Source organism: Zootoca vivipara, chromosome 12 (assembly GCF_965207765.1).
Source record: "Zootoca vivipara chromosome 12, rZooViv2.hap1.1, whole genome shotgun sequence".
Classification (NCBI taxonomy): domain Eukaryota; kingdom Metazoa; phylum Chordata; class Lepidosauria; order Squamata; family Lacertidae; genus Zootoca; species Zootoca vivipara.
In genome coordinates, this window is record NC_142595.1 from 32433380 (window position 1) to 32460887 (window position 27508).

Below are 27508 nucleotides of genomic sequence, written 5' to 3' on the forward strand. Positions count from 1 at the left end.
AGAATGGACTAACGACAAGAAGTGAAGGATCAATTAGATATTAAATAAGTGATGATGCAGCTATGGGAGAAAATGATTGATGTATGCTGGCAACAGGAGCAGGGAAACCTATTTCAAAAATTGTATTAAATTAAAGTAATTTGTTTTGATTTGTAATAATTTGGAAAATAAATAAAAATATTTTAAAAGTCTTACTAGATTTCACAACAGCCTTCTTTTTCATTGTATATGTTTGAATTTAAGCTGTGCCTACTTTCGATACACATACATGCATACATTCATACAATTTTTTGGACAGTGACAGGATTGTGCATGGCTTTCGAACTTTCACATGTAATTTGAATCATGATATATCTTAGCTATTGTTGTTGTTGAAACGCCACTTAACAGCAAAGACTCAGAAATATATATTCTTCAAGGCTTCCTTCTTATTAGCTGTTCCCGGTTGTTCAGCTCAGGTCTCAGCAAAATAATGTAACATTTTGGGGAAAAGATGCAACCCAGTAACCCAGCACTGGAGGCTAAGATAGAAAAGATCTCCACTGCTACCATGTACTTCCCCTTAGTGCTCAGGTACGATGGAATAAAGGATAACCAAACACTGCAAAAAAGTAACATACTGAAAGTGATAAACTTGGCTTCATTGAAACTGTCAGGCAGCCTCCTGGCAAGGAAAGCCACAGTAAAGCTCACAAAAGCTAGGAGCCCCATGTAGCCCAGAACACAGTAAAACATAGTCACCGATCCCTCATTACATTCTAGTACAATTTGTTCAGTCAATGAGTGCATGTCAACATCTGGGAACGGAGGGTTGGCGACCAGCCACATGATGCAGAGGCCTACTTGAACAAAGGAGCAGGAAAAAACAATGGTGTTTGCCAGTCCTTTCCCCACCCATTTCCTCATCCTGGATCCTGGTTTGGTGGCCAGGAAAGCCAGAACTACTGTGATGGTTTTTGCCAACACGCAAGAAACAGCCACTGAGAAGATGATGCCAAAAGCAGTTTGCCGGAAGAAACATGTCACATTGTGAGGCTTGCCAATAAATAGCAGAGCGCTCAGGAAACAGAGCAGAAGTGAAATAAGAAGGGTGTAGGTGAGGTTCCGGTTGTTGGCTTTGACAATGGGAGTATCCTTCCACTTCACAAATATTCCCAGCACCAAAGCTGTGATCAAAAAAAGGCAAAGAGCAAAAGAGGCTAAGATGATCCCCAAAGGTTCTCCAAAAGTCAAGTAGCTGATGTGCTTGGGAATGCAGAGATCCTGATTTTTATTTGGAAAGGTTTCAGCTGTGCATTCATAGCAGTCGCTCAGGTCTGAAAAATAAAGGTGTGGTCTCACTCTCAGATATGTGTATTGAATTTATTCAAAATACCCTAGCTGTTCATCATGCACAGATACAAGGGATTTATTTGTCACTTTTATTCCAACTTTCAATTTAAAAAATGTTTAAAAATGTTAAGACAGATACTAGCAAAAAATGGGGAACAATAAATTAGATTCTTATTAAAATGAACCTTACCATTTTGCATTTGAGTATGACATTTATTTTCATCAAAAATATCTGAAGACTTGTTGGCTAATGTCTTAATTTGAAATTGTACTCTGTCCTCAAGTATCACCAGAAATACATTTTTCTTTAAATTGCCATCCAGACCTACCAAATCATTCTATTGAACAAAGATTTGTATGGAACTTGTAAATTAGGGCTGCCATATGTCCAGGTTTCCCCTATGTATGGCAACCCTATGTAAATACCAAAGAAAAGCAACCCCAGAATTCATTCCTTTTTTTGTTGACTGTGTCAGACCAACATGACTACCTACCTGTACCCAGAATTCATGTTTTGCTAAATTACACCCATTCTAGGTAGAGTGTATTTCTTACCCTCACGGTCTGAAATCTTCCCTTCTGGACATGGAATGCAATCATAGCAGCAAAATGGTTCCCCCTCCTTCACTTTCTTGCTAAAACCAGGATGGCAGCTGTCAGTACAAACTGAGAGTGGACGAGTCTAAGAAGGCAAAGGAAAGAGAGAACAGCAGTTTTGAGAACAATGCACTATTTGAATGATTATATAGCTAAGGAGGTTTTTCATTCAATGAATCCCAAAACGGCTTTCAAACAAAAAATAATTAACATACCATTATCATTAGTGAAACCATCTAGAAAAGCAATAACTAAAAATAAGCTAAATATCACAATTAAAGCAAAAGTATTATATGATTAACTAATCAATGCAGCATTTATAATCTGAAAACTATACTAACAATATTACCAAATCGCAGCCAAATAATAAACTAAGCACTGCTAAGTGGATACACACACTCTCCATACCATCATGACTCATAATCTTTCACCCTATTCATCTCATTAAGATACACATTACACCCATGGCAGCAAGTCTCTTCTGAAGGTTTCCTGCCCTGGAGGTGGGGCAGCAGTGGTGATGGGCAACACAGAATCACTCTCCATTTACAGTTCTTCCTCTGGGAATATGTCCCTTATGAAGGCTTCTAAGGCTGGAGGATGGGGAAAGACCATTACCTACTGGCCAACACACAGTATCGTTCTCCTCTGGAAAGAGCTCACTTATGAAGGCTCCTAGGGCTGGAGACTTCAAAATGGTATTTGATATAATAACCAGAGGTGTAAATTTGTTCTCTTGCAACAAAAACACCAAAGTGCCTTTCACACCTTAAAGAGGAACAAATGTATTTGAGCACAAACTTCTGTGGACTACAGCTTATTTCACAAAAGGCTTGAACAGTTATCACAAGTTGCTGGAAGCTGGGGAATTATAAATTGTTACTACAAAGAGAATCAACCCTGAGTGCTCACTGGAAGGACAGATCATGAAGCTGAGGCTCCAATACTTTGGCCACCTCATGAGAAGAGAAGACTCCCTGGAAAAGACCCTGATGTTGGGAAAGATTGAGGGCACAAGGAGAAGGGGACGACAGAGGATGAGATGGTTGGACAGTGTTCTCGAAGCTACGAACATGAGTTTGACCAAACTGCGGGAGGCAGTGGAAGACAGGAGTGCCTGGCGTCCATGGGGTCATGAAGAGTCGGACACGACTAAACGACTAAACAACAACACTTCAAAGAGAAATGAAATGCAGAAAACCCCCAAGAAATTCACATTGCACAGGATGGCAATAGTCATATAGGGATGAAAGCTAAGTTCCTAAACTGCTAACAGCAGCAATTTACCTGGTTAAACCAGCTGTGCCAGATTATGACATCCTCATTGATAGTGAACACTTGGTCTGGAGGAGCCTCAGGATCTAACTGGCCAATTTTCTGTTTAGTTTGGTTGGATGAAAAAATCCAGTTGATGACATCAAATCCAGCCATTAGCTCCCCATTCTGGTCAAAGGAAACTGTGTCCCCAGCACTGTTGTTAAATGAGACAGTTCTCAGGGAATGATGGACCTAAATTGAAAAAGGAAAGGGTAAATTGGGATTCGGATTGGGCTTTTGCTCCTAGCTGAAGTTTTCTCAGGGTCTTCTATTTGATACAGCTTTGTGAAGTGGTGAACCCAAGAAAACCCAAGAAAACTAGGGGTTCGATCCTATGGATGGTTTATTTATATATCATTTTTGGGCGAAAGGTAAGATGGACCAATCCAATGTGTGATGGAAGAGCTTATTCATCTCAATGATTATTGACTCTGAGATAGCAGAAGGAATATGACATTCAGACAATGCAGACACAGTGCTATTTTTCTAGAAAAAGAGGTGCTGGAATTCACCATGAACACCTCCTTCGTTCTCTTAGAATGGCAATGATGCCCACCAAAGAGGTGCAGGAACTTCGGTAAGTTCCATTGAGTTCCCACTGAAGAAAAAGCCCTGTGCAGACATATATACTGTGCTTATGTTACATGCCGAGATCATGGAGAAAAAATAATTTAATTGTAGAGAGTGGAAGGAAGGTTAAAATGTGAACACTGATACAGTTTGTGGAGACATTTAATACATGGATTAAGGTGTAGTTTCACCCGTGCACTGCCATATGAGCATGTTAAGCATTTTGTTTTCATTATTACATTTATACTCCACCCTTCCTCCCAAAGTAGCCCAAGTTGGCAAAGAATTCCTACATTACCTGCCATGGATGTAGATTCTGAAGCTTCAGTCTCCCTCCATTCAACAACCCCATGAGTCTAGAGGAGGACATGACATGCAAAGCATAGGCCACTGCATAGATAGCATTGTAGATGCTGTAGCTGTGGCCAATCATACTCATTTCAAAAAATGGTGCCGTAAGGCTCTCCACCTTCTCTTCCTCAGTGCAAATGTCCCCTTCCACCACATCCATATCTTGATGCAGAAACACACAGCCAAAGGCATTTTGCCAGAAGTTCCTAATGAAACCATCTTGTGGGGTGTTAGAGGGTTTTCTGCTCTCCACAAATTGGTGAAAACGTGGAAGATCTCTGGAGTGAATTTGTAAGGATATGGCCCCAGGGAAAATTTGCATATCCCAATCCTTCTGAAAAACAAATGAAGTGAGCTCCACCTGGGCTGTTCTGATCCACACTTTGCCTTTTGGATAAGCTGACACCTGCTTTTCTTCTGACAAAAATGGGAAAAATCTAAAAAATGCCATGGAATAAGACGGCCCATATGCCACCATAGCATTGGCTTTGCTGGCCATCACTTGGGCATATGTTTTTTCCCCTTCGTCAAACATCTCTTTAATGTTGGGGACAAATGTTAGTGTGGGGATTCTTACTATGAAATCAAAACAGATGCCATTCTGGGAAAACATTGGAACCACAGTTTGCAAAAATCTTTCTCCTTCAGTAGTATCCATAATAACAACCCCAACCCATGTCCATTTGAAATGCAAAAGCAAAGAGAGAATCCCCTCATATTGAATAGTTTCCTTTGGTATCACCTGATAGAAAGGAAGGCCTGGTGTTTTATCATTCATCACCGGGGCAGGGCTATATACTAGCTAAAAGAAGATTAAGAGAGAAGGAAATGAAGATAAAATAACTATACCTAAAGGTAAAGGTAAACAACTCTGGGGTTGCAGTGCTCATCTTGCTTTACAGGCTGAGGGAGCCGGCATTTGTGTGCAGTTTTCTTGGTCATGTGGCCAGCATGACTAAGCCGCTTCTGGCGCAACGGAACACCGAAACCAGAGCAGTGCATGGAAACACCATTTACCTTCCTGCCGGAGTGGTACCAATTTATCTATTTGCACTTTTTGCCATGCTTTTGAACTGCTAGGTTGGCAGGAGCTGGGACCGAGCAACAGGAGCTCACCCCGTCACGGAGATTCGAACTGCTTACCGTCTGATTGGCAAGCTTTATGCTCAGTGGTTTAGACCACAGCGCCACCCACGTCCCTCTATAAACTGCCCTACTATACAATTCCCTTGGGCTTTTTCAGTATTTTGAGGCATTTGCATTCTTTCTAACAGCAATCATTATCATTGTTGTTGTTTGCATTTATCAGTCACATTATACAATAATAAGTCTCAAACTGATTTGCACAGGGGGGAAACGTCACATAAAAGAAATTTAGTACATAACAATTTAAGTTAATAAAGAATGCAATACAATGCTTAAAATGTTCATCTAGTAACATATTAACAGGCAGAAGTCCTACCTACCCCACTTAAATGTAAGCACTAGAACAAAACCAGGAACAAATAATGTATTTGTATATGTTTATCATTCATCACTGGGGCAGGGCTATATACTAGCTAAAATGTATTTGTTCTTGGATTTTTCATATTGAGAGTATATAAATATCCTATATTGTTAAAATGGGAAAAAATATAAAAAGAATTATGAAGGAGGGGAGGTAACCACTACTACCATTGGAGGCAACATTAATGAACAAAAGCCCAATGTCACCAAAGTGGTCCTGAAGACTGAAGACAGACAAGGATGGTGCTAGGCAGGTCACACTAGGAATAGTATTCCCCACATATGATTTCACCACTGAAAAATCAAATTCTCATAGGGCTCCAAACTTCCAACAGGTGGGGAACACATAGAAGGTCCAATCCTAGAACACAACTGCTGTATTGCCAGCACACTTTTGAAATACCTCTGCTCCATATATTTATCTCTGAGGGAAGTTTTGGAATGGGGATTACCCAGCTCATACTGCCAATACATTAAACATTACATTTCTTATGTAATTATTTGTATATATTGCCTCCAGCATTGGAAGCAGTGTGCCTCTGGCAAATAGTTGCTGAGGATCATGTTAATTCATTCACAGCTATATTACTCTTAAGAATCAGAGACAGAGATTCTGGCTGGATCTTTTGTTCTGACACATTAGCTACTTAAACATATAAGGGAAAGGTCAGCTCTACCCTGGCGACTAATCTTATCATTTTACAATGTGAACAGGGCGGGGGTGATAAGTATTCTGATCATTTAAAGAAATAGTCACCAACATAATTATAGTGTAAATTCACAACAATTTTTCTTCCTCTCCATTGTGAATGTATAAGTGTCCTTGACTTAACATATGGCACTCACAAATATTTGAGTACATAAAATGCACCTATTTCTGTTGTCAAACATGAGGATGTGTGCAGAAGTGTTACAGTTCTATAATAGTCTTTTACATATATTGACATGTACACAAAAATATACCCATAAACATCTTACCTGGGGCATCTTGTAGATATCCAAGATATTTGCCATGTGAAGGGAGGTTTCGGAGTCCAGTCCCCCAATGACAGCTATTAGGTTATTCTGCGTGTCACATACATAGTTAGGGAAAAATCTCTCCAGTGTGGACATGAGTAACATGGTGGCATGATAGGTCCTCATTGCAGTAAAATGACTGTCATAGATGTAGAAGCCCAAGGTGACATTGGGTAAGAACTGGAAGTTTTCATTGATTTCCTTTACTGCAAATTCCAAGGCCAAGATATGCTGGTAATTTTTAGGTACTACTCTAGAACAAGAGTTACATTCTGTTTAAGAAGGATATCTCACATTCATCACTTATTCTATATCAGTGTACCAGTTATTCCACACTGAATAAAATTAGCACTCTGATCTAAAATATCTTCATCAGAAATATTAATTACAATATTTCTTACTGAGGAATTGTCAGGCTGCTGCCTGTGATTCCCGGGGAGGTTGCCCAGGAATGTACAAAGACAAGGAAACGTTTCTCACCCTCCACTTTTTATTCAGCATTTACAGAGAGGGGCTACAGAACCCAGCTTCTTGGATAATGCCTTTGTCCTGAGTGAATCACCACACACACACACAGACACACACACACACACACACACACACACACACACGTATCTCCCACATCAATCTCATCGTCTCTCCTACAGGCACTGCTAAGTGCCCTCTGTCTTTGAGCAATTTGTCTCCTACTTTAAAGGTTCGCCAGTTTCTGGGAGGGGGGGAATCAGACCACTGTTGTAACTCTATACAGTGGTACCTCGGGTTGCAAACAAACGCTTCAGGTTACAGACCCCGCTAACCCAGAAATAGTACCTTGAGTTAAGAATTTTGCTTCAGGATAAGAACAGAAATCGTGCTGCGGCAGCAGGAGATCACATTAGCTAAAGTGGTGTCTCAGGTTAAGAACAGTTTCAGGTTAAGACCGGACCTCTGGAACAAATTAAGTTCTTAATCAGAGGTACCACTTGTACTGTCTTCCTCTTCCTCCTCCCTGGAAGGGTCAGCATGGGGAGGCTGTCTCCACCATTCCTCCTACACTGTCCACTCCCTGACAGAGGCTTATAATGGCAGAGCCTTTCTTGTTGTTACTCATTCCCATGCCCGTTAATGTGGTTGAATGTGCTATGCATATACAGTTCTACCTGATTACATTCCCTTACTACTGACTTAAGAATAAAAATACAACACGTGCTGAATGAAGCAAGCTGCTACAATAAATGATTTTTTGAACAACCCTGTTAAAGAAGAGGCTACTTTCCTTTTATATGCTTTTCAGCAATTTCACCTATTTTACACATCTATGGGAATCTTCACTTAGTTAACAAGTCAGGTTGCGCTATACACATGGCAAAACAAATCATTTCTCCACCATTCCTTCTCTGCCCAGTCCCTCACAGGAATACAATTATTGTGGGCCTAATTTATTATAATGTGATGTAATAAAAAAAATATTTGAAGATAATAGATACATTACCATGACAGTATGTATAACTTCACATTTTGATGCACACTGATAGTATCAGTTGCTTAATATCATCAGTGTTGGAAATTTGGAATTCTGGATAATGTCTTGATAATTTACCAATGCAGAGAAGGCTCTATTGTAATCTATATGATTCAAAATAGCTTGGATTACCTCACACATAAACTCTGTTTCTAACTATATGTCTAACTATGTTCTAATCCTACAGTATGTACATTCATTTGAATAATCTTCTTCTTATATACTATTAACATTTACCATCCGTTTCTATGTGTGGCAGTAGTCAATTACAGATGCTTAAAGATTCGTATGATACAAATAAGACTAAAGAAACAAACAACTTGTATGTGAAGCAATATCAGAGGAAATGAGGACTTAGAATGAAGGTGTGTGAGAGAAATGTGAGCTCGAATACAGTAATTTTAGAGAAGCTTGGTGTGAGGTACTAACTGATCATAGTTTTTGAGTGGGTGGGAACTTAAATTGATTCTAGTACTGCCTCTGCCATCCATGATAAGAAGCAGATATTTTCTTCAAGCATTAACATTAAGGGCAATTGAGAGAGAAGAAATCCATGATCAGGGTGTCCTTTGGCATTAAAGTAGTTAATAGGAGACGAAGTGAAAATGATAGATTCAGATTACTGAAGGTGTGCACTGTGTTATGAGGCAAAGGTTTAAATATGCACTCAGACATGAAACTCTCTGGTTGACCTTGGGCAGTCACAGTCTCTCAGCTGAAAACACAGGGTTGCTGTGATAATGAAAGGGGGAGGAAAAGAACCACGTTGAGCTCATTGGAATAAAAAGTAAATAAGTAAGTAACGTTCATTGGCCTGATGTGATCACACCATGACACCTCTTACCCTGCACAAATGAAGAAAATGGAAATAATAATAATAATAATAATAATAATAATAATAATAATAATAATAATGTCTTACATCAACTCTTCAGCTGATACTGGAGGTGGTATTTCAGTGAACGATATTGAGCTGGACATGATGAAACTTTGAGAGGCAATGACACCAATGATGAGGTCCCCTTTCTGATGGTATTTGTGCAGTGGATTGTGTGGATACTGGACCCTAGATTTTACAGGAGCCCTGCATGCCATATGAGGAAGCCGAATGAGCAGCAACACCACAAGGACCATCATTCTGAGCACAAGTGCAAATACTCATTCTATAGGCAGATTCTCCTGTTTCCATCTACAGCAATGCCACATGTGTCACCGTTATTACAATGGCCTGATGAACCAGAAATCTAAATCTCAATGTACAATGTACATCACTAGACCTGTCTCGGAATGCTAAATAATTTTATTTTACATTTATAAGACTGTGTTAGGAGTGAAAACTCCAGCTTCCCAAGGGTTTTTGAAAAACAAAAATAATTATAGGTCTTTAACTGCAGGGTACGATAATCACCAAATTAAAGTTGGAGTCATTCTGGGGAATTTCAGGGAGGGGGGGGGGAATGTTTCCGTCATCTGAACAAAAGCTTTCATTTTTATACTTGACAGGGTATTGAAAGACACTTGGGGTTTGAATGACCTGTCAAGAGTAAAGGATACCAAAAATACTTGAATTAACATCTGATAATAAGATAGGCCTGGTTTTCAATTTGAGACTGACTATATGAATGCTTTGAACCCTTGTTTGACAGTTAGGCATTGCAACACCCTCCTCCTCAGTAGTAAATAGTAATGTCACTGACATCCCCCCCAATTTGGTTCAATATACAAATTTATCCAGCATGTTTTAATAATGGTGGCCCTCGGCTCAGAATGTTTGCATGAGATGGTGAGCATGCAGTGTTATTGATCAGTGAAGCAGATGTCCAAATCTTGTTGCTCTGTATGTGCATGAACTGGCTGCATTGTATATTCAAGTACAAAGCAACCATAATCTAAAGTGTTAAGTGTGTACTCTCAAAGCATCCTTCTACTTCACTGGGCATGTAAACAGCCACATTCTAGAGGGATTGAGGAAAAAAAATCTCCCTCAATGCCAAGCGAGCCTTGGGCTTGTGAACACAACATGTGCTCTCACGTCCTATTACCCAGTGTTCACCAAAGGGCAGCCCAAGGATACTACAGGCTGTGGAAGATAACTCAAGAGTGCTCTTAACACAATCATACTTTAGGGTTTCTGCCAATTATTAAATTCCCTTACCTACCCACATTGAATGCCAAGATCAAATAAGTATACATATGATCAGAAAATCAAAGCACCTTATGATGTGGAGTAGCCAAAAATGAGGAGTCTCAGTGACCAATCAGGAGCTCCCCAAATGTTCCTATTCGGCCCCTACCCTACTCAGAATTCCTCACCTGTCATCAAACTTTGCAGTGCAGAAAAAAGGGGAAATTGTTCCATACTGTAGAGCAAGTGAGGGTGGGCAAAAGAGGAAGGAGGAGGGGCAGAGCAAGCTTAAACAACAGCCTGATCTCTCCCCGCTGATTGGGCACTGCTTCCCATGTGCTCACAAAGATCTCCTCCCCATGGGACACACCAACTAATCTCTTCTTCCAAGAAAGATAATTTGTGTGGTAAATTCCTTCTTCAAAAGAGCAGGAGTGGCATTGCTAAAGCTATCAAGACTTCTTATTTAATATAAAGACTCCTGAAATGCCTCACTCCTGGGATGTGAAAGCAGCATTAGTTAATGTATAGCTCAGAACATTCAAGACCAATGGTTCAAAAGGCAAAAAATAATTGTTTCTCTTAAAATAGATTCCACTAGTGGTAGAGTTTGCTATTCTATAGTTGAGAGTACCTTAGGATAATAAGTTCTATGGCTATAGTCTATAAGGAATTCACTAGTTACATATGTCTCAGCAACAGCAAAGACTATAAACCCATGTGATTCTTTTTAAAAAATTGTGAAATTTTAAGAAGAGTTGCTGAAACCAGTGATGGAGGAAGCCGCTCCAGTACCCGGAGCGGCACCCCGCGACGCTGCACGCATGTGCGCAGCATTGCAGGTTGATAGCGACGGCGCTCCAGCGCCGATCCCGGCACCGTCTGTACGGTGCTGGAGCGGCAGTGGCGGCAAGCCGCGGAGTGAGTTTTTTTTACTGGGCGGCTTGGGAGGTGCCGTTGCCATGTCACCCGGTAAAAATTCTCGCTCCGCAGCTTGCTCGCTCACCTTCTAGGCACGCGTGAGCGGAGGCAAGGGACGAGCCAAAGAGGGGCATGCCGAGTGTCACCCCCCCCAGGGTGGCACCTGGGGTGGCCCGCTCCCATTGTATCCCCCTTGCTACGTCCCTGGTTGAAACACAATTTGAAGAGAAGAGCTTGAGTATGCACACATGACGTTTTTTTATTAACAGTGTTTAAAATTAATCGTCTATGATCTATACTGTTGGTGAAGATTTATATGACAGGTAATGGGAGAGGAAATCGTAAAAACTGTGGTGAATGCACATACAGCTCTGGATAGCAGGAAATAGCAAGGGCACAGATATACTGCACATACACTTCAACATTTTCTTAGCATAACCTGTTCTCTGTTATTCAGATCCGGTCTCAACAGAATTATGTAACATTTGGGAGAAAAAATGCATCCAAGCAAGCCGGCACTGGAAGCTAAGATACAGAAGATCTCCACAGTTACCATATATTTTCCCTTTGTACTCAAGTAGGTTGGAACAAAGGAGATCCAAACACTGCAGAATACCATCATGCTGAAAGTGATGAACTTGGCTTCATTGAAACTGTCAGGCAACTTCCTGGCAAGGAAAGCCACACTGAAACTGGCCAGAGCCAGAAAACCCATGTAGCCCAAGACACAGTAAAACATAGTTACAGAACCCTCGTTGCATTCTAGAACAATTTCTCCATAAGTTGAGTGCTTATCAACATCCGGGAATGGGGGAGAAAATGCCAACCACATAATACAAATGGTTGCTTGAATAAAGGAGCAGGAAATAACAATGGAGTTGGCTAGTCTTCTTCCCACCCATTTTCTCATCCTGGATCCTGGTTTTGTAGCAATGAAAGCCAGTACCACAGTGATGGTTTTCGCCAGCACACAAGAAACAGCTACTGTGAAGATTATGCCAAAAGCACTTTGTCGGAGGAGACATGTTATCTTTTGTGGATGACCAATGAATAGCAATGCACAAAGGAAGCAGAGTAGGAGGGAGATGAGGAGAGTGTAGCTGAGATCCTGGTTGTTGGCTTTGATGATAGGAGTGTTGTGGTACTTCACAAACAATGCAAGCACCAGAGCTGAAATTGAAGAAAAGGAAAGAGCAATACCAACTGAAAAAATTCCCATAGGTTCTTCAAAAGACAAGAAGCTTACATCCTTAGGAATACATAAACTCTTTCTCTTGTTTGGATAATTTTCATCTGTGCATTCATAGCAGTCACCCATGTCTGAAAAAGAGAGGATGTGATATTCTCATATATGCAATAAATCCCACCCCCAGTCTACAGCTTGGACAGTTGCAAGTTTATTATATGTTTATTATTTTCATTACATTTACAAAATATCAGGGCACCTTATAACAAATGTGTTTAAGATAACAGTTTTAAAAAACCTCAGAGCTGGAAGCAGATGTAAGGTTTAAGGGGGGGATAAACAACTGGAAAGGATAGTATTGGTTGAAAACGTGGTGTAAAACCAGGGACAAATGGTTACCCAAACATATATTGATCAGATTATTTCCATCTAGCCCATTCTTTTATAAATATTTCACCATATTTGAAACATGAAAGATAAAAAACTGTGGTGTAGATATCCATAACTGGACCACATGCAAACTGTTTGATAACTGCATGCTAAATTTCTTACCATTTTGGTCTGCAATCTTCCCTTCTGGACATGGGATGCAATCATAACAGCAAAATGGCTCCCCTTCCTTCACTTGCTTGCTAGAACCAGGATGGCAGCTCTCAGTACACAAAGATAGGGGTTGGGTCTAATCAACATATGAAGGAATAGCAACCTTGAGAATAAGGTGAGGGGTCCAAGACCGCTTCGTGCAAGGGCCTTTCCACCTGGCCTAGGGGGCAGGACCCAGACTCATCAGCCCTACTATGTATAATGTAGTTAACCTCCTTTGTAATGTTTTGTTTTGAAATCTTTAAAATAATATTTTAGTTTTCTGTTATGTTGCTTTGACTGCATACTTTATATTTGACTTTTTCAGATTGTTTTACCGTATATTCCGGCATACAAGGCGACTGAGCGTATAAGACAACCCACAAATTTTTGAGTTAAAATATAGAATTTAGGATATACTATATATTTTTACTCAAAAATGTCTGCAGCGATTTCTGGTGCCACGCTGCCCATATCAAAAATGTCTGCAGCGCCAGAAAGCGCTTCTGAGCATGCCCACATTTCTGGCGCTGCTCGGTGAGTCCCCGCGCTGCCCGGTTTAGCCCAGTATAAGACGACCCCTAAATTTTGAGACGATTTCCTGGGGTTTAAAAAGTCGTTTTATATGCCAGAATATACGGTATTTATGTTTTATTGATTGCATATTCTGTAAACCGCTTTGAGATTTATTCTTAAAAATATAAAGCGGTATATAAATTTAAATAAATAAATAAAGGTCATGGGTTCCTTCAGATTCTGACCTTTGCAGAGCAGATGTTACTGAGACCACACAAGACCCACTAATTCATGGCTTCATCCTCTACCTGGGGTTGTATATGTGTGTGTTTTAAAGAGAATGCTTACACCTGATCCATACTTTATGTTTATATGTGCATTGACTAATTAGTTTATTTTTATATCGCAAATATCTTTTTTAAAAAAGGAAAAGAAAGCAAATTACTTTTTACATCGAGGATCTCAAACTGCTGATAGCTCAGTCCTGGTGTGTCTCCTGTCCTTTTGTTTAACAGACAAAAGAGATTTATGATGCTCATTCTAATTTTAGATTTACAACCCGTCATTTCAGCACCTGCCAGACTAAAATGTTGTATATCTAATAAGGTGCCTGTGCAATCTACTCTATATTGGATCAACCACACAAGCAGTCGGTGTTCAGATAGGAGAGCATTGTTCCTGCATTAGAAAATAGGTTATGGATGCACCATAGGTAGAGCATTTTGTCAAACACCAACACAGTGACACAGACCTTCTTTACATGGACAACTCGGAATGAGGAGAGATCATATTAGATTGCTACATCAACAATAAACTAAATTAATTTTCTTATTCAAATCCCTGTATCCTCGGGGGTTTGAACACAGATTTAGACTTTAATTGTTTTAATTAATTGTTCTGATTATATGGCTACTGCTTTCATTCACTGCATTAAATGTTGAATTCTGTAGCTTTAAATTTTCTGAATTTGTACACGACTCAGCACTCTCGGGATGGCCTATATAATGCCTTGGCCCTCAATATCAGCTTTCTACACTACTTAGTGAGTGCTGATCTTATGCTACTTGAGGTACCTGTTAAGATCATTCATATGGTATGTATTCATTATTCATGATTGATTATGCTTACTGGATTGCCATTCTTATATTTATATTGTATGCAAATATAATGGATTTTATTTTACATCATCACCAGCTGATGAAGAATTACTATCAAAACAGTTTGTCATCTGGAAAAACTGTACTACGTTTTTGGATCATCCATTATTGCACAGGTACAGGATTGTGACTGTTGAAAGGCTTGTTTGCCTCTTTCAATACTGATGGACTATATTGTCTAATTTTGTCCGTGCAACAGTGATATACTTTTATTTTCTGTGAGTCTATTTCATATTTTCTGTTTAAGAATTGCTACGCTTGGAGCTTCTATTATGGCATGATTACAGGATTGGGACTATTAAAAGGCTTGTTTGCCTCTGTGGTATTGATTACCTTCTCTAATTTTGTTCATACCGTATTGATTTATTATTTGTATCTCCACCATAATTTCTCTAAGAATTGTGAAATAATATATATATATCCCCTTCATGAATCAATGCTCTGTCGTGGTGAAGGGGCTTGAATAACTCAGAGAAGCTATGAGCTATGCTGTGCAGGGCCACCCAAGATGGACAGGTCATAGTGGAGAGTTTTGACTAAACGTGATCCACCTGGAGAAGGAACTGGCAAGCCACTCCAGTATCCCTGCCAAGAAAACTCCATGGGCAAAGACAACAGGCATATAAAACACTGTTCTCGAAGCTACGAACATGAGTTTGACCAAACTGCGGGAGGAAGTGGAAGACAGGAGTGCCTGGCGTGCTCTGGTCCATGGGGTCACGAAGAGTCGGACACGACTAAATGACTAAACAACAACAACAACACATATATATACATTATTAGCCACGTGTTGCCTGTTACGGTATTGCTTAAAGACAGTGCAATCATACCTTGTTAAACCAGCTGTGCCAAGTTATGGCATCCTCGTTGATTGTGAAGGCATGGCCTGGTGAAGCTTGAGAATCAATCCTCCCAACTTTTACTCTCTGAAAAGATTGGTTTGGGAAAACAATCCAATTGATAATATCAAATCCAGCTATTAACTCCCCTTTCTGATTAAAAGAAACCTCCTCTCCAGCACTGTTGTTAAATGAGACACTTCTGAGAAAATGATGGAGCTAGATTAGGGTGGGAAAGGAAGAAGTTTATAAAATGCTCTAGTTGTGTTTTTCAGACTAAGGACAAGTAAGCTGCTATTTTAATATGCAATGGGAAAGAGGATTTTTAAAACATCACACATATTCCTTACTCAGACTGTGTTGCTCTATGCACATATCTTAAGAAACAAATTTGATTGAAATCTATGGCACTCCATGAACTCTGTTCTCTGTTAGCATTCTTTCGGGACTTTCTGAATCTTGCTTCCCAAGCACTGAGCATCGGTCTGGCAATTTTGTACCATCCTTGTATGTTTGTGGGGGAGGGACACATTTGCCCCACCCTGCTCACCTCTAGAAGAGGAGAGAGATACCCTCCCCAGCAGTGAGGAGTGTGGTACAACCCATAGCTGCCAAGTTTTCCCTTTTCTTGTGAGGAAGCCTATTCAGCATAAGGGAAAATCCCTTTAAAAAAGGGATAACTTGGCAGCTATGGTACAACCACGTGTGGCCATTTGGCCCTATGGTGGGGGAAGTGGAGATCAGGCTGCTTAAACAACTCCCCCATCTCTCTGTGACTGATAAGGAGAGTGCAGTATCGTATTGACCCAAACTGGGCCAAAGCCAAAGCATTTATGTCCCTCTCCATCAGCAGCAGCCTCCTTCAGGCCACCTTTTTCATAGTGGGTCACTTATGGGGATTCCAAGAAGAGGAGGAGCTTCAGTTGATAACTACCTGGGTACCTACCACCTGCAATCCACACTCTTTACTTACTTGTCTGCGATACTGTCCTGCAGCAGATTGCCTTCCTGCCCCACAAGCTATTGATCTCTGGGGCCACAAGTTCTCCTGCTGACTTTCTTTTGATTGTATGTCAGCCCTCCCAACCTTTAACCCACTCCCTTAGTTTTCACTACAGTTCTTGTTTTCACTTCCCACCTCACCACTTTCCCCTTGTTTGTGCTGGTTTCTTTGCAAGGATTATCTCTCATAGGAGTTCATTGCATAAGCACATGCATTCTCAATGGTATTCTCCACTGGCTTCTCAGATGGGCCTGCTGCATGAACAATACTGTCAGGAATGCTTTGATGGTGTTTCCTGCTTGGCAGGGGGTGGCCCTGGATGGCCCTTGTGGTCTCTTCCAACTCTATGATTCAATACTCATTTAGACAGTCCTTTGTCCTGTGCCAATTTTACAGTCGCTTTGCCTTGTATATTTGATTTATGTTTCTTTACAGGCTATCACCCACAAGCCACCAAAAAGGGGGTCTCTGTGGTCAAGAAAGCCCCCAGGTGGTTGCAGCCAGATGCCTCCATCACCTTTGTGTTACTGGCCAAGGTAGGGGCTCTGAAGAAAGCCCATTCCACTCATTCTGACTATAGGGCCAGGACCAATGGATCACCCAGTGTGCAGAAGTCCACACGTAAAGCATAAAAATCTAATTTATACTGTGAACTGTTTGCTAGGGTGTCTGTTCTTGAGGGCTTAGCTGTGACATCTGTACCCACCCCCCTCTGCTATGGATATGGAGACACCATAAAAAATAAAAAAATCCTCCCAGTTAGACCAACTAAGTTTGTCATTGGTATGAGCTTTTGTGTGCATGCACACTTCTTCAGATACCAACTAGCTCATATGAATGACAAACTTAGTTGGTCTCTAAGGTGCTACTGGAAGGAATTTTTTTTATTTTTTATTTTGTTTCAACTATGTCAGATCAACACAGCTACCTACCTGTAACTAGAACTATGGAGACACCAGTAACTGTTTCTTTACTTTCCATACCTGCATCAGTCCCTGCAATACCCCACAGTGGTTCAGCACCCTTAGATGGGTTTTCAGTAGTTCCAGCACCTGCCTGCTGCCTGCAGTGAACTTAGCTGTCCATACACCCCCTTCCCTGTCCAGTGGAGACTTCACTTGCAGCTATTGCAAGTGAGTATTCTGCTGCACTCACAACTAACTTGTTTTCAGTTTGGTTATGTCAACAGTTACTCCTGCCTCTTTGCCTTCTGTTACATCACTCCCAGTGGCTAGTATGGCTGCCAGGATGACACAGGTGCTCCCTCCTCTTCCTCCACAATAGGAGGAGGGGCATGGGTGGCTTCTGGTGCTCATGAAGAATCAGCTCCCATGGCCATCAGTGGTGGTCACCCTTTAGCAGAGGCCACAGGTAGACATGACAGCACCAGTCTAGGCATTGTGCCTGCCACCAGGGATTCTTCTCTGACCCTGGGAGACCTCTTAATATGGGCAATGAAAGAAAAAAATGTAGAGGGTGGGTATATTGATGTTTTTCAAGCACTTGGCCCAATTGGTTGAGTGCATTCAACATTTACCTATGAATATTCACCCCATGCTCTTTCCATGATTAAATAACAGAACAAAATCCACATTACATTCAGGGATTTTACAGGTAGTGTGTGGTTGCAGTATGATCAGAACGGCTCTTTGTGCCAAAGAACAGCCCTTGACCCTACCCTGCATTGGGATGTCGAGCATCAAGGCCATGGCTCCATGGTGTGCTATTTCATTCAAAATATTCTGCTGAGTCACAGAAGAAAATAAAGTCCATTACCTGCCATGATGGTTGTTTCTGAAGCTTCAGTCCACCTCCCTCCACCATTGCTCTGTGTCTCATTCTAGATTTAGATATTTTACCCAAAGCATGGGCCACAGTATAAACAGCATTGTAGATGCTATAGCTGTGGCCAGTCATACCCATTTCAAAGAAAGTTCCTGGAAGGCTTTCCAGCTTTTCTTTACCAGTGCAAAGATTGCCCTGGGCCTGTTCCTGAAATCGAATTGGAAAAATACAGGCAAAAGCATTCTGCCAAAATTCTCTGATAAAACCATCACCGGCTGCACTGGAAGGGTTACAGCTCTCTAGAAATCTGTGGAATTTTTCTAGATTATTTGAACGAATTGCTATGGTTAATGCACCTTGGAATATTTCCATATCCCAAGTCCTTTGAAAAACAAATGAAGTAACCACCAGCTGGGCTGTTGCTATCCACACTTTGCCTTTTAGTGTCGTTGTTATGAGTTCTTGTTCCGACAGATATGGCAGCCATCTAAAAAATGTGAAGGAATAAGATTCCCCATTAACCACCAATGCATTGGCTGTACTGCCCAGCAATTTATCATGTATTTTTGCCCCCTCTTCCAACACGTTTTTAACATCAGTGACAAAGGTTAATGTGGGAATTCTTTCTACAAAGGCAAAGCAAACACCATTCTGGGAAAACATTGGAAACACAGTTTGCACAAATCTTTCTCCATTGCTATTGTCCATTACAATAACCCCGACCCATGTCCACCCGAAATGCAGAAGCAACGAGAGAATTCCCTTATACTGAAGATTTTCCTTAGGGACCATCTGGTGGAAGGGAAGACCTGGGGTTTTATCATTCATCACTGGAGCAGGGCTATAAATAAGCTAAAGAGAGATTTGGAATGAAACAAGAATTAATATTTCTATACTTTTAAGGTTTATTTATTTTACTTATTTATTTTCTAAAAATAAATCTATAGCTTTAGAGCTTTGATTGATTGGATAACGGTTTGCCTGCCTGCATCTGCTGTGTGAGATATCTCAAATTGAGATTGTTTGGCTGATAATTCCTATTCATTAACTCTTACATTGCTTAAGATGCCAGACCTGTAGATTTGACAAGGATACATGGCTGTGGTATGCACAAGATAAAGTGTTAATTTTAATTCAATATAGAGTTTGCTTGCATACACCTTTTAGAACTTTTTTTTTTGCAAGGTAGTGTTGCATGGCACTTGAATTCCATTCCTTCCTGGATGTGACAGCTTATCTAGATCCCTTTCAATGCCATTTTGATTTCAGCTTTAGAATTGAAGCAAATTTTGGCATGCCAATTGTTACCCTTCACTAGGAGATAAAAAGGAGAAATAAAACTGTGTTGATTCTCATGGACTTCTTATTATCTTATGTTAAGGTTAAATACATGTTCACAAAAAGCACACAAACACAGTTTGTACTGGTAGCCATTAGAGGTTTTTTTTAATATCATTTTGCAATTGTTAACATATTAATTACACCTCCAAGTGTGTAAATCCAAACAATGGACTTCATACTGACCATGCATGGTGGCTCTTAAGGGTGGATAAACTTTATACTTATAATGAGCAGAAAGAACTAACATAATTCATGTCAGATAATTGTCACAAAACACCAGGACCAACCTAGAAGGACAAAGAATATGTTCTCTTCCTAAACCACACATTCACAGAACTTAATACGTATATCCCACCTGTGGAATCTTGTAGATATCCAAGACATTTGCCACATGAATGGAGGTTTGTGAATCCAGTCCACCAATGACAGCTATTAAATTCTTCTGGATGTCATATGTGTAGTTAGGGACAAATTTTTCCAGGGTGGACATCAGAAGCATTGTGGCATGACAGGTCTTCTTTGCATTAAAATAACTGTCATAGATTTGGAAGCCCAAAGTGAGATTTGGTAGGATACGTGAGTTTTCATTTATCTCCTTTACAGCAAAAGTCAAAGCCAGGATTTGCTGGTAATTTTTTGGCACTACACTGAAATTAGAGTTACATTCAGTATCAGAAGGTGATTCTATCCTGAATAAAAGTATTGTCATATACATTTTTTTATTCGGGGAACTTATTCTAAAATGTCTGCTAAAAGATTCAACAACTAACAAGATCAGTGTACATCATGAAAACATGAAATTGTGACTACTTCTTTGGTAATCCACTTACCAAAGCTGATCTGTGTGTTTCAAATTCATTAGAAAATGTCATTCTATGCACTCTCAGCAATTAATATTATATCCAAGTACATTCTAATCATATGTTACTTGTACTCATAACTTACCACTCAGTTTCTTAAGAAGGCATTTTCAATGCGATAGTATTGAACAAAATTATGACATCAAAGAAAGCTAACAAATACAGAGCCATAAAAAATAAGCAAGCAATTATTTCCTATGCTTCAAACAGTATCAGAAGGAAGACCAGCTGAAAATGAAGTTATAAGATAACCAAGAAAGGTGTGTAACTACTTGGCATGATTGAGGCACTGGTAAAGGGGACACCGGAAGAATTTAGGGCTACAATCCTACCTCCAGTTGACTGGGAATAACTCTATTCAATTCAAGAAAACCTTTGCATAGACATGTATACAGTTGTGTTACAAATAAATTATAAGACGTTTCCACATTGGCCATGATAAAATAGAGATTTTTTTAAAGTCAAATGATATGTAACCATGGAATCTACATATCACTACAGAACAACACTGTGCTAGGCAGCTTCAGGAAATTTTGTGCCCCTGATGTCTATGTGGTGTCTGTACATTTACATGACAAAAAAAATCATGGAGGCAATTCAGATTTAGAAAATAGATTCTGGAGACACATAACTTAAAACAATTGTCCAAATTCAGCTACTTTGAAATATTCCTATGTAGCTTTAGAAAGATGGGCAGCACTTGGGTCTGATGATGTTGATGATTATGACGATATTCTACCCCACCCATCTGGCTGTGGCTTTTGGGGAAAACCTGTCTTTAAAAATCAGGAAAGAAATGGTTGTATGGAAGAGGTGGATGAATTTGAGTATATTAACGTTAGACCAGCTGATAAACAAAGAGGATAGAATTTATACATATTCTATTTTAAGAGACTAATACAGATACCTAAAATGCTCAATACCAATATCTCCAGATAAAACACTTGCTAACCACCATCTACGGACCAGCAGCTTTTACAGCCTCAGAGACCCCAGAGATATTGAAACAGTTGACTACCGGTAATTCTTATGCAACAAAATAAAAAGGCCATCAACACATGTAAATCTATGTTATTAGCAAACCAATTTGATATACCGTTACTGAGGGAGGATTGGAATAAAGAATTAGAGATCTCAATTTTGACCACACAGTGGGAAACTGTTTTAAATGCTATAACAAGGGTGTCTCTGGACCTTGAATTGAGGCTCATACAACAAAAAATAGTATTCAGAATACACTGGACCCCATTATGTTTGTTTAGAAAAGGTATCTAAGGTATCTAACTGTTGGAGATGCAATAGGGATAATGCTTCTTTAAAACAAATGGGTTCCCCCCCTTTTCCTTTATTGAAAGGTTTTTGGCAGAAGGTAACTGAAACTAACAACAGAACTGTACGGAACAACCTTACATTTACAGAACAAAAATCCTTTTGAATTATATACAGAGTACATGAACAAATGGACAATATAAGCAGCTATCCATGCCCTTACCATGGCAAAAAGACTGATACTGATGAACTGGAAAAATACAAATGTGGCTTCCTTCTATGATTGGATTGAAGACTTATACAAACTTGCAACATATAAACAACTTGCATATAAACACAGACTTGCCATGGACAAATTCAATGATATTTGGAATCTATTCTTACAAATACTGTAATAGGTTAAGATCTGGTAAAGTACAACAACAACTTTGTAAAGTGTACAGTTTTGGGTCTCCCCCCCTTTATTTTCCCTTCTACACGGGTTCTGTTTCTCTTTTTCTGTCTTTTATTTACGTCTCACTATGTTTAGTGCAGATATAATTATGTACTTTTTGAACTTTCAATAAAGATGTCTGGGGGAAAAGGAAAGAAAATAGATGTGAAAGGTTTAGAGCCATCTCTCAACACACTTCTGCAACATAATTTGAATGCTAACTATACATCTTGTTTGACGATGTGGAATTAAGGCACTTGCGTTCTTTTCAAAGCTTCCTTTCATTTGTACTAACCTTATATACAGCCCAACCCAGCCAGCAATACTTCTGAGGCTGAAGTTCCTAGAGCTACCAGTATCACTATGTATCACTCCCCACCACCACACACACACATCAGGGACCCAAACCTGCCTTAATCTGGGTGCTATCCTGCACCGGGTGCCAAAACAATGCTGTAGAACAGAGTGTGAGAGGCAGCGGGTGCCAGATTTTAGCTTTGAACAGGCCACCTCTGCAATTTGACAGTCCAAAGTCTGCCACTGCATCCATGCAAACAAAAATTGAAGTACTGGACTCCTTACACAAACTCCTCAGGCAGGGCTTGAGGGGGCTCTTCAGTGAATGCTATTGAATTGGAGATGATGAAGCTCTGAGAAGTAATGCCACCAATGATGAGGTCTCCTTTCTGGTGATACTTGTGAAGTGGCTGGTGTGGATACTGGAGCCTACATTTTGCCATGTGAGCCTTGCCAGTCATGTGAGGAAGCAGAACCAGCAGCCAGACCAATAATGCCAGCATCCTGACCACAAGTACAAATTTACAAGCCTTTCATGAATGTGTCCATGATAGCCCTATATCAGGTCTGAAATCAACAAACCTAATTACAAAGAATCTGTGATCATATACACACCAGCTCCTTCGCCTAGCCCTGTCTCTGAAAACTAAGAGGTATATTTATAGTACCTCTCAGGTACTGTGTTATTAGTTATAATAGTGGAAGCTGCAATTCTATCCCTATGAATTTTTTGACAAGCAGCAGAATTAATTACAGTCCTCAATATAATTAAAGGGGGAGGTAATAACCAAGTAAAAGTTGAAGATTCCCTGTGGAATTCTTAAACAAAGATAGTTGGACGGTTTAAAAAAAATATATGGTGTCACATCCAAACAGTCACATGGACATTTTTGCCTCAAAACTTGCCCTGTATACGTAGACATCTCTTTTTCATAGGGAAAAAATACCCCCAAAATGCATGTTTAAAAGCAGAAGCACTCCACCTTCAATGATCCTTGGAGTAAAATGGCCCTTGCTCAAATGGGTAGATTTTTCCTCTCTCCACCCCAGTCTATCATGGAGATCCATTGAAATGCCATTCATAAAATTTAAGAAGAGTTGCTGAAACACAATTTGAAGGGGAAATTGTGTGCATACATTGTGTCCCAATAGGCAGACACATGAGTTGGAATTGAACTGGGTCACTGGTATTTAGACCTTAAATTAAAATCAACAAAGGGGGATGACTTGGGGTGGGAATTTAACTGGATAGCTATAGCCAATGGGCGAACCAACCTTGCCTAGTCTGGGTCTCTGGGGTGGGATACAGTTTGATAGCCCTTGAGGCTAAATTGCTTCATTGGCATGAAGCTATGAAGCATTGGGGAATGTAGCAGCATAGGCTTCCCTACACACCTTCATGGTGTGGCCTGGGAATGGGAGGCAGGCTGGAGAGCAATGCCTTCAACTCCTGCAGGCAGGGGTTTGGGTCACCTTAGAGAAGGCATCCCCAAACTTCGGCCCTCCAGATGTTTTGGACTACAATTCTCATCATCCCTGACCACTGGTCCTGTTAGCTAGGGATCATGGGAGTTGTAGGCCAAAACATCTGGAGGGCCGCAGTTTGAGGATGCCTGCCTTAGAGGCTGCAATATGTTCAGGTGTTCTCTTGCCCCAGTACTGTTTATCCTCTGCAGGAGTTTTAGTGGGATTTATTCTGAAATAAAGTGGTCCCAGAAGTGGACTCTCTGTCTGTCTCTATCTTTTACCATCAGGTTGCAGTGCCTGGACAGGTCTATCATTATATAAATATGTTTATTTGAAAGAAGTGGGAAGGAATAAGCAAACAAATTTATAAACTGCAGTGCATTCAAGAAATACCAGAGTGGTGTACAGAAATTAAAGCATAAAGCTAATCCTAAAACAGCATTGAAATATAAAACCAAACAAGAATTAAAAACTGCAGGGATGAAATGTTATAATTTGGGAAATCTTAGAAGAAAAATGAAGGTTTTAAACAAATGTCAAAAACATATTGCCGTGGTTCCTTCATTTCTAAGAGAATAACATTCCAGCGAATTGATGCCACAACTCTGAAATCATTTGCGCAATTCACAGTATGTCTTACCAAAGGGGTATGCGGCAGATTTTCCTCCCGCCAGTCTAGCCATTTATTTTCCATCACATTTGAAACAATAAAGTAAAGAAACTATGGTGTAGATATCCATCACTGGACTGCATGCAATGATCAAACATGATACCTCTTCATGCTAAATTTCTCATCATTTTGGTCTGAAATCTTCCCTTCTGGACATGGGATACAATCATAGTAGCAAAATGCTGCTATGATTGTATCCACCGCCTTCATTTGCTTGCTAGAACTAGGATGGTTGGGCCTGAGCAGGGTCGTAGCAATGGGGGGGGGTGATGGGGGCAGGCTGCCCCGGGTTCCACTCTGGGGAGGGGTGCCACTTGGCGCCCCGAAACCCGCGACTCCTAAGCCAAACCTCCAGCCTCCCAGTAAAAAGTCTGCTCGGCGTACTTTTTACTAGGAGGCTTCCAAAATTGAAGTGCCATTCCCAAATGGTTGAACGTGCAGTGAAGGAGGTTACTAGAGCATCTAGGATAGTTATTGGAGAGAAAAGATGTGATGCTACAATCAAAACAACAATGAACAATCGCTCTAAATTCCCAAAACAAGAGACAAAGAAGGACTTTGCACCAAAATAGACGTTTAGTGTAATGCATAAAAGCATATTTTTAGCATGATATAATATGGTGTAAATGTACAATGTATATATTGCATAAGGCATAATTTTATTAATTATACAAAATGTAAGCATTTGGCACAATTTATACCAAGTAATTAAGTATAATGTTATGTTTTGACACAACACATAATATGAGTGGTGTTTTATTGTTTATGTTTACTTGTTTAGTACACCGTTTGCTTAATTGTTCCATATATTTTTTTCAAAACCATTGGTTTTTCATGTAAATTATCAACATGTTTTATCTTAAATAAATAAATATTGCAGAAAATAATAGTATGCAACTATTATTGCTCTACATAAAACCTAAAATTTATGTTTATTAGTTCACAATTTAACATACTGAGAATTAAATGAGTCAAATTCCTATGTTTTTATCACTCGTAGTGAGGCAAAATTTCAGTCTGTAGGAGCAGGGTCTAAATATTAACCGATTTGTCCCAAATTTGAAATTTGACTATGTTTATACCATATGCCTGAGATAAGATCAAGGGAGGAAACATTTCCAAAAATTATTTTTTATGACCCACCCTAGTGGGCACACGGGCTTTCTACCTGGAGCTGGAGGTGTGCGGCTTTGGAGGCGCGGGGGGTGGGTGGGTGGCAATACCCCGCCACGTAACGATGCATGCGCAGCATCGCACTGTGCATGCGTGTTACATAGCGGGGTATCGCTGCCCCCGCGCCTCCAAAGCCGCACGCCTCCAGCTCCAAACTGCAGGTAAACCACCGAGCGGGCTTTTTACCTGGAGTTTGGAGCTGGAAGCGCGAGTCTTTGGAGGCACAGGGGGTAGCGATAGCCCTTCATGTAACGACGCATGCGTCATTATGTAACACGCATGCATCATTACGTAGCAATGCTGCCCCCTCCAGTGCACAGCAATTTGCCGCCCCGGGTGTCACGGCAGCTCGCTACGCTGCTGGGCCTGAGCAACATATGAAAAAATAGCAACCTTGGGAATAATGGACAGGGATTCCTTCAGATTTGGACCTTTGCACTTTTTTGAAGTTACATGCAAGCCACTAATCCATGATATCACTCTATACCATCATATACAAGCAAGTCGGTGTTATAAATGGTAGGACGATATAGCTGATGCCCTGCAAAATAGTTTCAAAGTAATGAATCATCAGATTTAAATACATTCTTCCAAATTGTCAATAGTCCATGAAGAAGAGAATAAATTTTGTAGCGGCCCATAATAAAAATAGCTCTACAAAGTGATAGATCCATTTCTATTGGTGAAAAAACCCCAGCTTATCTGAATTCTTGCTCATCATTATCAAAATTATGTGGTTCATTGTGACAACATACTTAATATCACTTATTGTGGCTACATATGGTTCAATACTGATTTTAAATTTTCAGGATGTATGTGTGATTTTATTGTAGGTTTTTTATATAGCAAGATTTTTTAAAAGGAATATAAAGAATTTAATTTTGGACATCAGGACGGTGATGCAATCTGAACTCAAGGATCAGATTTCAGGATTCAAACTGCTGACAGTTTGACCCGATCAGCTGTGCTATGTTATTGCAATCTTATTGAAGATAAAAGCTTGACCTGGAGAAGCCCTGGGAAGAGTCCTACAAAATTCCAGTCTCTGAAAGGATTGGTTTGAGGGGAGGAAATCCAGTCGATAATATAAAATCCAGCTCCTCACCCCCCTTTTTTATATAAAATCTACTATATAAAAGAAGAAGGGAAGAAAGAAAACTGAATTTAAGATTGGAGAACCAAGAAACAGATAAATCAACATTGACAGATTTATTCTAGAACAGATCTGGTCCTAGGACAGATAATTTAGGAAAGGAATTAGCAATTAGTAAAGGATGCTGTAATTACTAAGAACCAGCATGGGTTTTACAAGAACAAGTCAGGCCATTCCTTCCTTCCTTCCTTCCTTCCTTCCTTCCTTCCTTCCTTCCTTCCTTCCTTCCTTCCTTCCTTGTGAAGGAGTTACAATCTTGATTGATCTGGGAAACACTCTGGATGTAGCGAATCTAGATTTCAGCAAGGCTTTTGACAAACTTCTCCCATGATATCCTTGCAGAGAAGCTGGTAAAATGTGGATTAAACAATGTTACTTTTAGGTGAGTTTGTTGTTTATGGAACTCCAGAAAACATGCTGAACCAATTTGAAACAAAAGAGTTTGATACACACATGTTATTTGTTTATAAAGCAAGAAATATTCAATGTATCATGAATGAAACACCACTGAATCAAATATTTGGACTGATAAATTTT

The 27508-nt window shown here is 40.1% G+C and overlaps 2 protein-coding genes across 2 annotated transcripts; both read right to left on the reverse strand.

Moving 5' to 3' along the window:
- Nucleotides 1-414: 414 nt before the first annotated feature.
- Nucleotides 415-9328, reverse strand: LOC118095435 (vomeronasal type-2 receptor 26-like). The gene is made up of 5 exons (XM_060281218.2): nucleotides 9117-9328; nucleotides 6652-6943; nucleotides 3217-3438; nucleotides 1888-2014; nucleotides 415-1316 (listed from the first exon to the last, which is right to left on the reverse strand). The coding sequence occupies exons 1-5, from the start codon at nucleotides 9326-9328 to the stop codon at nucleotides 415-417; spliced, it is 1755 nt and encodes a 584-aa protein (XP_060137201.2).
- Nucleotides 9329-11658: 2330 nt separating this feature from the next.
- On the reverse strand, nucleotides 11659-22951 carry LOC118095436 (vomeronasal type-2 receptor 26-like). Its single transcript, XM_088654701.1, has 5 exons — nucleotides 22794-22951; nucleotides 20005-20338; nucleotides 15512-15739; nucleotides 12979-13105; nucleotides 11659-12560 (listed from the first exon to the last, which is right to left on the reverse strand). The coding sequence occupies exons 1-5, from the start codon at nucleotides 22949-22951 to the stop codon at nucleotides 11659-11661; spliced, it is 1749 nt and encodes a 582-aa protein (XP_088510827.1).
- Nucleotides 22952-27508: the final 4557 nt, after the last annotated feature.